This window comes from Salmo salar, chromosome ssa01 (genome assembly GCF_905237065.1).
Source record: "Salmo salar chromosome ssa01, Ssal_v3.1, whole genome shotgun sequence".
NCBI lineage: Eukaryota > Metazoa > Chordata > Actinopteri > Salmoniformes > Salmonidae > Salmo > Salmo salar.
Genome location: NC_059442.1, coordinates 66,231,020 through 66,242,617, shown reverse-complemented (window position 1 = coordinate 66,242,617; position 11,598 = coordinate 66,231,020). Strand labels below are relative to the sequence as shown.

Sequence of the window (11,598 nt, the reverse complement as noted above, 5' to 3'; positions counted from 1 at the left end):
GCGAGATTTCATCTGGAGAGAGAGGGGAGAAAGGGGTCAAAGCACAGGGTAGGGCAGTGTGAGCAGGACCAGCGGTGTCGTTTGACTTAGCAAACGAGGATCGGATGTCGTCAACCTTCTTTTCAAAATGGTTGACGAAGTCATCCGCAGAGAGGGAGGAGGGGGGGGAGGGGGAGGAGGATTCAGGAGGGAGGAGAAGGTAGCAAAGAGCTTCCTAGGGTTAGAGGCAGATGCTTGGAGTTTAGAGTGGTAGAAAGTGGCTTTAGCAGCAGAGACAGAAGAGGAAAATGTAGAGAGGAGGGAGTGAAAGGATGCCAGGTCCGCAGGGAGGCGAGTTTTCCTCCATTTCCGCTCGGCTGCCCGGAGCCCTGTTCTGCATACATAACCCACGCGTGAGTTTCAAGTTTGGGGAAGAATCAAGTGCTTGTCAAATTTGTGAATGAGTGACTGATGTAGTGTGCATAGACTTTCAAGCAACATGCAGCCGAACAATGTATTAGAAAATAAATTAATATAGCCCAACGTTTGTAGAACAACTAAAGTTAAATTAATAACTCTAAATTAAGCATATAGGAGTAGCTATTTCTTTGTTAAAAGCTCAACACTGAAAAGCTGCATGTGCGCACTCCAACAAATTGTTTGGAGTAAATATCCTTTCGATTTTATTCAGCTTTCCTCAATTGTATTCTTCATACTATAAAATAATGCCACGGAATTCTAAGCAAATCTTGTCTGCTAAATGAACTAGTGTAGCCCAAAGCCATTTGGCATAGCCAGATCAGGACCTAACATTAGGACAACTCAGAGTATGCTATTCTGTTATTCTGAAATAAACTAAATTTTCTTCATATCATGCTTCTTTAGACTTGTCTAAAATAAATAATGGATTTATTGTGGTGTAGGCTATATTACATGGATTTATTAGACTTTTAAATGTACAGTAGATGTTCCAAAAGTCTGCATCAGTATCTTGTAGGCTATGTGTGGAAGCCAGGAAATGCTAAATGTGTTTATGTTAATTGACAGTCAATTACCGTGAGACCGACAGTTATTTGCTTGACAAATTTCCTGCCCACAACATCTCTAGTTGAGACCAATTGAGACTAAGAATTGAGTAAATTCTGAAAGCAGGTGGTTGTTGATTAGACAAATCAAATCAAATTTGAATTGTCACATGCGCCGAATACAACAGTGAAATGCGTACTTACAAGCCCTTAACCAACAATGCTTTAAGAAGTTAAGAAAAAAAAGTGTTTTAAGTAAAAAATTGAAAATAAAAGTTTAAAAAAAATTAAACAGCAGCATTAAAATAACAAGTAAGGCTATATACAGGGGGTATCGGTACAGAGGCAATGTGCAGGGGCACCGGTTAGTTTAGGTAATTGAGGTAATATGTACATGTAGCTAGAGTTAAGTGACTATGCATAGATTATAAACAGAGAGTAGCAGCAGCGTAAAAGAGGGGTCTGGGTAGCCATTTGATTAGCTGTTCAGGAGTCTTATGGATTGGGGGTAGAAACTGTTAAGAAACCTTTTGGACCTCGACTTGGCGCTCTGGTACCGCTTGCGTGCAGTAGCAGATAGAAGAGTCTATGACTAGGGTGGCTGGAGTCATTGACAATTTTTAGGGCCTTCCTCTGACCGCCTGATATAGAGGTCCTGGATGACAGGAGGCTTGGCCCCAGTGATGTACTGGGCCGTACGCATTTCCCTCTGTAGTGCCTTGTGGTCGGAGGCAGAGCAGTTGCCATACCAGTACAGTTATGGTATGGGCAGACATAAGCTACGGACAACAAACACAACACATTTTATCAATTGCAATTTCAATGCACAGAGATACCGTGACGAGATCCTGAGGCCCATTGTCATGCCTTTCATCCGCCGCCATCACCTCATGTTTCAGCATGATAATGTACAGCTCCATGTCGCAAGGATCTGTACACGATTCCTGGAAGCTGAAAATGTCCCAGTTCTTCCATTGCCTGCATACTCACCAGACATGTCACCCATTGAGCAAGTTTGGAATGCTCTGGATCAACGTGTACGACATCGTGTTCCAATTCCCGCCAATATCCAGCAACTTCACACAGCCATTGAAGAGGAGTGGGACAACATTCCACAGGTCACAATCCACTGGCTGATCAACTCTATGTGGTGGAGATGTGTCACGCTGCATGAGGCAAATGGTGGTCACTCCACATAGTGACTGGTTTTCTGGTCCACGCCCCTACATTTTTTTAAGGTATCTGTACCCAACAGATGCATATCTGTATTCCCAGTCATGTGAAATCCATAGATTAAGGCGTAATTAATTTATTTCAATTGACTGATTTCCTTTTATGAACTGTAACTCCGTAAAATCTTAGAAATTGTTGCATGTTGCGTTTATATTTTTGTTCGGTGTACAATAATTACAATGTTTATATGACCCACTGAGAGCTAGCTGCCATGTTTGAATGCCACGTTTTATATCATGGTTAAGCAAAGACAATGACAGGCAAGTATATGAATTGGTTGCATGTGGGGTTGATACAATACAAATGGTCCGTATAACTGTATAAGGCACTACCACATAAATCCATAGATTCCGGCCTTATGAGGGAGATAAAATAGATTAAGATGAATAGATAGAGAGAAAGGCTTAGCAGACACAATGGTGACAAACTGTAGGGCCGTGGTGCCAGGTCCCATTGACCTTTGAGTGGAGAGGTATAGTTAATCAGTGACATGACACTGGCCACCTGTCAGACACAGATAGGTGTCTATGCAAACTACCTGCCCTCCAGGACACCTACACCACCCGATGTCACAGGAAGGCCAAAAAGATAATCAAAGACAACAACACCCGAGCCACTGCCTGTTCACCCCGCTATCGTCCAGAAGGCGAGGTCAGTACAGGTGCATCAAAGCTGGGACTGAGAGACTGAAAAGCAGCTTCTATCTCAAGGCCATCAGACTGTTAAACAGCCATCACTGACAGAGTGGCTGCTGCCAACATACAGACTCAAATCACTGGCCACTGTAATAAATGGATTTAATAATGGTATCACTAGTCACTTTAAATAATGCCACTTTAATAATGTTTACATATCCTGCATTACTGCTCATATGTATATACATCTATTGCATCTTGCCTATGCCGCACGGCCAACGCACATCCATATATTTATATGTACATATTCTTTTTCCACCCCCTTACATTGTGTGTATAAGGTAGTTGTTGTGAATTTGTTAGATGACTTGTTAGATATTACTGCACTGTCGGAACTAGAAGCACAAGCATTTCGCTATACTCGCATCTGCTAACAATGTGTATGTGACCAATAAAATTTGATTTGATTTGATGCTCGCCCAGCACATAGTGGAGACTAATAATGACCCACTGAGTGAGAAAGGTACAGGACATGACATTCAGTGAATTTAAAGCCCTGGTCATGATGCAGTATGAGGTAGTATCAGAAAGTATTCATACCCCTTGACTTATTCTACATTGGGTTGTCTTACAGCCTGGATTCATAATGGATTTTTCTCACCCATCTATACACAAAACCCCATAACGACAAAGTGAAATATTTAAAAATTATTGCATTTTTTTTTTAAATGAAATACAGAAATATCTCATTTACATAAGTATTCACACCCCTATGTCAAAACATGTTACAATCATCTTTGGCAGCAATTATAGCTGTGAGTCTTTCTGGGTAAGTCTCTAAGAGCTTTGCACACCTGGATTGTACAATATTTGCACATTATTATTTTTGAAATTCTTCAAGCTCTGTCAAGTTGGTTGTTGGACATTGCTAGACAGCCATTTTCAAGTCTTGCCATACATTTTCAAGCCAACTTAAGTTAAAACTGTAATTAGGCCACTCAGGAACATTCAATGTTGTCTTGGTAAGCAACTCCAGTGTATATTTGGTGTTGTGTTTTAGGTTATTGTCCTGCTGAAAAGTGAATTTGTCTTCCAGTGTCTGGTGGAAAGCAGAATGAACCAGGTTTTCATCTAGGATATTGCTTGTGTTTAGCAATATTCCATTTATTTGTATCCTAAAAAACTCCCTAGTCCTTGCTGATGACAAACAGACCAATAACATGATGCAGCCACCACCATGCTGGAAAATCAGTTTTCTCTTATCACAGCCGTCAAACTATGAAACTGTTTTAAAGTCAACTTTGGCCTCATGGTGAAATTCCTGAGTGATTTCCTTCCTCTCCGGCAAATGAGTAAGGAAGGATGCCTGTAACTTTGTAGTGAGTTGGTGTATTGATACACCATCCAACTTCACCATGCTCAAAGGGATATTCAATGTCTGCTTAAAAAAAAAAATCTGTGCCCTTCTTTGCGAGGCATTGGAAAACCTCTGTTGTCTTTGTGGTTGAATCTGTATTTGAAATTCACTGCTCGACTGAGGGACCTTACAGATAATTGTATGTGTGGGGTACAGTATGTGTGGGATATGAGGTAGTCATTCAAAAATCAAGTTAAATACTATTATTGCACACAGAGTGAGTCCATGCAACTTAGTATGTGACTTGTTAAGCACATTTGTACTCCTGAACTTATTTAGGCTTTCCATAACAAAAGGGGTTGAATACTTATTGACTCAAGACATTTCAGCTTTTCATGTTTAATTCATTTGTAAAAATGTCAAAAGACATACTTCCATTTTGACATTATGGAGTATTGTGCATAGGCCAGTGACACAAAATATACATGTAATACATTTTAAATGAATGCTGTAAAACAAAACAAAATGAATAAAGTTAAGGGGTGTGAATACGTTTTGAACATGGAAGACCAGATTTATTTTCTTTATTCTTTATTACAGTGGTTGGGCTAAGCTCTTTGAATCTGTCTTGAAATGACCCTTTACAAAACAATGAATGCATCGTATGCTACTCCTCAGTAGTTCTGAGGGCGAAAGCCTTTTCTGCTGACTAAGTAAAATATCTGCTTACCCTGAAAATATCACCAGTGTTTTCACACAAGTAATCGAGGCTATATAGCCCAGGATCTGTGACTTTGAGTAACACTGCTATTTCCCTCTTTCTCAGTAATGTCCACATTTAACAGCCTCTACTACACAATGCCCCCTATTTATAGGCCTGGGCCAGTAGTGTGAGTGGGTGTTTGTGTTACCTCAGACTCTAAATATCTATTCCTCTCAGCCTGCTACTTCCTGTCTGACAGGAAGTGTGTATGTGTGTGTGGAGGGAGGTCAGTGACCTTTGGGTCTGAGCGAGCGACTGACTTGTTGTCCGTGGCAACGTGATGCTGTGTTACCAAGCTCATTGTGCTGAAGAGAGAAATGGGCTGTGAGCTGGAGGTTTGTTGCTTTCAACAGCCAAGACAGCCTGCCTTTCCTTCATTTAATATTTCACCCCCCATCAATCCTCCCAGCATCCCCTCCTCAAACCTCCGGGCTTCCATCCATCCTTTGATTGAATCGGTAATCCCCTCTGGCACTGTGTGGGCAGCTGTGACAACAGCTCTGAGGAGAGATGGAATCATTGGGAGTACATCCCATCCCTTCACGGATGTGAGAAAGTCCAAATATTTTCAGACCAGTTTACAAGTTCTCTCTGTTTACTGACAGAGTGGACAGTCAGCATTCATTCAAGGGCCTTTGGCTGTGTGTGTGTGTGTGTGTGTATGTGGTAAGGTAACACCCCGCTGGGGTTAGAGTTTGGATAGGGCATTCAGCTGGTTGCAACATCCTGGTTGTGAGAGACGTTGCAAACAGGTCCGCACACTTCTCCCTATGAGTCCACTGTGGGAAACCTACACTCCTCTAAGACTTTACTTGAACAACGAAGCACCCCGGGGGCAGAAGAAAATACAGTGTAGACATAACTCTAGAACCTAATTTTAAGTCTTCTTTTCTTCACTGTGGCAGCAGGTTCTTTTAACTCCCCCAGACATGGACAGACATTAGATACACATGACAGGATATCCCCAGGCAAAACAGCCCCACCTTGGCGACGTGTCTGTCTGCCTTCCAACTGAACTGAGGAGAGAAGAAGCATTCCGGTGGCTGTGACATCACTTCCTCTTGCCTCAGAGGTCAGTGGCGTTGCGGGGGTATTCTGTGTCTAGACTTCCTGCCATTTTGTTTGGTGCCGGTGGGTTGTGTAACAGCATCATAGAGCACACAGATGTTTACCTGACTGTATCTATCACAGGGTATAAACGGCTTACGTGGCATGATATGCCAAAGTCAATGGCAGTTCAATGACTTCATAAACAATTAGAGGACATCAGATCAGAAGCACATCTATGTAAACACACACTATGTCATGTTTATGACATGAAGGCTTAATGTCAAGCTGTACCATCATGTATAATGGCACCCTGATAATAATGAAACACAACATGACCACGGCAGTTTGCGTTTTTATTTCATGTCTGTACTATTAAAGTAAGGTCTCTTATTCCTGATCCTTCACAAACAGATCATAAAGACATACATTTAGAAAAATATACATTGATATTAGAACTGAAGACTTAAAATTCTGTGTTTATTCAAATATACATTTTGCATATTAGAATCTATAAAAAGTCAAAAAGGTTTGTTTCGAGCAGGGGTTTCTGAGGTTGAAAAGGACATGTATCTGACCGAACAAATCGCCAGGTATTTCCAAACTCCTTAAAGCTTATTTACATTCAGCGATGATGTGTGAATACTTTATGAATTCCAAATTGACCCCTATCCCCTAGGCACTCCTGAAGACCTGAAACACTTGGATAGATGTAAGCATATATAGTGAAAACTCCACACAGCCAATCAGAAGGAAAGTAATACCGGTACTTTCACTTTTTCAGATCTACAGGAGTGCTTATGGTATAGGGGTTAACTTGGAATTCAGCGGGGGATATTCTTCCTGTAAAAATAGTTGAAGAAAAGGGTCAAGGGGGGGTATATATGAAAATAACATATTGTTTCTCTCCTGCTCTAATTCATCCCTCTCTCTCTCAGGCCATCATGTCCCCCTAGTCTGGTAGAGAAAAGCAGAAGTTGTAACGTACGTCTGCTGCAAATGCTACAGTACTAAAACCTTACCGTTAGTTCTGTCCAGTTGTATATGGAAGTACTCAATTTTAGAGGAGAGAGGAGTTTTTGGAGGTGTTAAAGACTATCCCTCGATCCCCACTCCAGAGTTAGGCCGCACGTCACCAAGCGAAAGCAACTGCCTTTAAATTCAGAAAGACAACGAGACAGTTCAAAACAACTGTTTGTCCCGCAGGACCTCAAAGTTCAACCAAAGTCAACATGCAACACTTTCTATCAACCGTTTCACGTGCTTTGTCCTTCATTGACATCACATACAGTACAACATCCCTTGCCTCCCACAGTATTCGCAAACATCCTTGTAATGTTCCAATCAGCTCAATATCCCCCTATCATACGTAAGGCATCCTTCGCGTGGTCATGAAGTTCTAAATTCTCAGTCTTTCTGCAAAATTCACAAAAGGTTCCGACAATCCTTTATCCAAAGGCTTCATGTTCCGTTTAGTTCCTCTCGATCTGGTCGATGTCCAGCTCTCCCCCCAGCTGGTAGAGGTCCTTCTCTGTACCACACTCACCCTTCCAGAGGGTGTGTCCCTCCCCCATTCTCTCCCCCACTCCCCTGCATGGGGACCAGGGCCTAGAGTCCAGGCTACACGCAGAGTCACTGTCCAGCTCCTCATAGGAAGAGTCATCCTCCTCCTCATCCACTTCCTGTTGAGTCTGAGCACCTAGGTCAGGCGCACAGGTGAAGTAAGATTCCGATTGGCTCAAGCTCCTGGAGGAGGGTGGGGGCATGTTTGATTGACAGCTGTCCGGTCCAGAGAACCCAGGGCAGCTCAAGCTGTGGAAAGTCTGGAGTTTCTGTTTGAGAGAAGAAATAAGAGAAAGGGAGATTTTGATTGATATAACACAAAAGACATTTACAGTATCGTTGTCTTACTGTTCAATCTTGATTCAGGTCACACAACCTATGTACCAACCTAACTTAATTAACCCGTCAGTAACACTCTGTGAGAGTTGTTCAGAGAAACCTGAGAGCTAAGTCTTTATGGCATGTGGGTGTGTGACTTGTGCTTCACTGGTGGAGCTGAATTCGCCCTCCCACTAGGGAGTTAGTTTTGTTAATGTCCTGGTTAGTCTGTTCACAGTCAGAGGAAACAGCGGAAAGACAACATGGTGAGATCAGTTGCAAACCATAAAGGTATCCTCTTCCTCCCAACCCCATGTCTCCCCCTGTCCTGCTGCACTGAGGGGATGAAGCACCAAAACACACACCAGGCAAAACGGCAAGCTTTCCTGAAGACTTATAATATTCTATATATGATTCCTCCTCCTTGTTTAGCTTGACCTAGCTTCTTGAACTGCACTGGCCAACTCACACACCCATCATCAAGTTGACACTTATGAATAATTGTGTGTTGGACAAAAGGGAAAATGTATAGTGTGTGTGTGTGTGTGTGTGTGTTCGTGCATGCTCTAATGAGCAAACACCCAGCAAATGGACGTCACAAGGCCTCAGGAGAGGAGAGATTACTCTGGAGCAGCTCTGGGTTTACTTAGGTGTGATCTCTCCTTTCAGAGACCAGAGACGTGTGTGCACGACAAACACACGGTGCCCATGCAAGGTGTGTAATTCAGGCTATTTAGGTGACAACTACATGTATGCTTAAGAGAGTGCGTGTGTGTGTTTACTAACGAGAGAGAGAAAGCATGAGAGAGAGAAAGCGCGAGAGAGGGCTAGTTAGACTGGCAGTGTCTGAATACCCATATTTGCATTCTAAACAGTAGGCTTTTTGGTTATGCAAAAATATAACGTTTTATAGTATAATGTGCAATTTCAAAAAATGTGTATGCTTTAAATGCCAGGATGTCATACTCATTTCGACTTTTCATCTATTAGAATTCACTGCACACTATTGAGGAAGAGAATCGTATTTTCACAGCCATGTGTGTTTGACAACAGCTGATAATCAGAATAGGGACACGCTCTACAAAAATGAACGAATGGCGAGGAACAAGCCATTCATTCCCTCAACCTTACAATAGAGCCAGAGCAGAGGCATTCCAGCAGTGAAAGGGTGAAGCGTCCCTCTCTCCCAGTAGCAGATGTTGAAGGCATGGAGGTGAATAGAGATGAGTGTGTTTCTATAGCCCACGGCACACATGATGGACAACTCTAATGTTCCTCAAATCCCTCATTCACTTCTTCCTGTTACAATGGAATGGTAGAGACTTTAACCAAATGCTTTTACAAAACGTACATGTTTTGGTTTGGGGCTCCCAAATACACTACGTTATGAGAGAAATCAAATAAAAATATAAAGTGCTGGGTTTATATAACTTTAATGTTTACTATCTTTGGCAATGTCAGCTTTACATTCTGTGGCTAAAACATGCACAAAGCTAACATTTAGACACATTCTGGTACACCAATAATATATCAGGTGACCACTGAAGGCCAATGCTTTCAGTGGTCACCTGATATATTTTGAGGGCCTCTCCCTCTTTCTTCAACCCTTGTAGTACCCCCTTCTAATTATAACACACAGAGGAGATGGGGAATGAGGGAGAGGCAGAAAGGGGAGGGGGGGGTGGTATTCTCTACAATATGCTTCCTATTAAATCATATTGGGCTAAGACCAAGATTTGGGGAAAGGGGTTTTAATAATCTGCAGTAGAGCACCCACCTTTTTCCACATGTTGTTGTGTTACAGCCTGAATTGAAAATGTATTAAATTGATATTTTGTGTCACTGGCCTACACACACACACAATACCCCATAATGTCAAAGTGGAATTATGTTTTTAGAAACTTACAAATTAATGAAAAATGAAAAGCAACCCCTTGTTATGGCAAGCCTAAATAAATTCAGGAGCACAATTTCTCTTAACAAGTCACATAATACATTGCATGGACTCTGTGTGCAATAATAGTGTTTAAAATGATTTTTGAATGACACCCTCATTTCTGCAACCCACACATACAGATAATTGTAAGGTCCCTTTCCAATGCCTCGCAAAGGTCACCTATTGGTAGATGGGTAAAAATACAAATAGCAGGCATTGAATATCCCTTAGAGCATGGTGAAGGTATTAATTACACTTTGGATGGTGTATCAATACACCCAGTCACTACAAAGATACAGCCGTCCTTTCTAACTCAATTATCGGAGAGGAAGGAAACCGCTCAGGGATTTCACCATGATGCCAAAGGTGACTTTAAAACAGTTACAGAGTTTGATGGCTGTGATAGGAAAACACTGAGGATGGATCAACAACATTGTAGTTCCTCCACAATACTAACCTAAATGCCAGAGTGAAAAGGAGGACTGTACAGAATAAGGCACTAATGTAAAAGTGCAACAAACGTGGCAAAGAAATTACATTTATGTCCTGAATACAAAGCATTATGTTTTGGGCAAATCCAACACAACACTTCACTGAGTATCGCTCTTCATATTTTCAAGCATGGTGGTGGCTGCATCATGTTATGGGTATGCTTATCATCGGCAAGGACTAGGGAGTTTTTAATGATACAAGAACCTGGAATATAGCTACGCACAGGCAAAATCCTAGAGGAAAACCTGGTTCAGTATGCTTTCCTACAGACACTGGGAATCAAATTCACCTTTCAGCAGGACAATAACTTAAAATACAAGGCCAAATAATACACTGTTACCAAGATGACATTAAATGTTCCTGCGTGGCCTAGTTACTGTTTTGACTTAAATCAGCTTGAAAATCTATGGCAAGACTTGAAAATGGCTGTATACCAATGATCAACTACCAACTTGACAGAGCTGGGAAGAATTTCTAAAAGAATAATGTGCGAATATTGTGTGCAACGCTCTTAGAGACTTACCAAGAAAGACTCACAGCTGTAATCGCTGCCAAAGGTGATTCTAACATGTATTGAGTCAGGGGTGTGAAAACGTATGGAAGAGAGATATTTCTGATATAAACATTTCTAAAAACATGTTTTCACTTTGTCATTATGGGTGTAGATGGGTGAGACTAAATATCTATTTTGAATTCAGGCTAAAACAAAATGTTGAATACGTCAAGAGGATATGAATACTTTCTGAAGACAATGTACACACACACACACACACACACACACACACACACACACACACACACACACACACACACACACACACACACACACACACACACATCACTCAGCTAAAGCTCTTGATCAGAGCGTATTTCCTAGACCCATATAAAAAAAAGGAGTGTGTTATGGGAGAGAGAGGGACCTCCTTGAACAAACACTGACACAGGAGGGGAAAGAATGGAGCTTTACCCATTACTGGCAGGTAGACAGAGACTAGTACAAGTCTAACATATGTACCTGCATGTGTTTGTGTCACAGTTTGCTGCCATAGCAGGGCCCCACGCCACGCCACTACACCAACCCAACCACTTAGGTATTCCCACAGGGGCTGCAGCTCAGCTATGCTCACCATGCCTGTCATCCCAGGAATGGAGAGGTGGATAGGAGGGGAGAAGTGCCCCCGTCACTTCACGAGCCTGAACCCAGGCCAATGACAAGATATTAATCCATGAGACTCCGCCCTCCACCAGCA

The 11,598-nt window shown here is 42.0% G+C and overlaps 1 protein-coding gene across 3 annotated transcripts in view; it reads right to left on the bottom strand.

Annotated features, from left to right (window-relative positions):
• Positions 1-6,381: 6,381 nt before the first annotated feature.
• The window catches only part of LOC106607475 (protein FAM53B), a 48,563-nt gene continuing 43,346 nt past the window's right edge, over positions 6,382-11,598 (bottom strand). For all 3 annotated transcript variants that reach the window (XM_014204460.2, XM_045721214.1, XM_045721222.1), the window contains one exon: positions 6,382-7,871. In XM_014204460.2, coding sequence (XP_014059935.1) covers positions 7,512-7,871 — 360 coding nt within the window. In that variant the 3' untranslated portion in view covers positions 6,382-7,511. The remainder of the gene's footprint in view (positions 7,872-11,598) is intronic.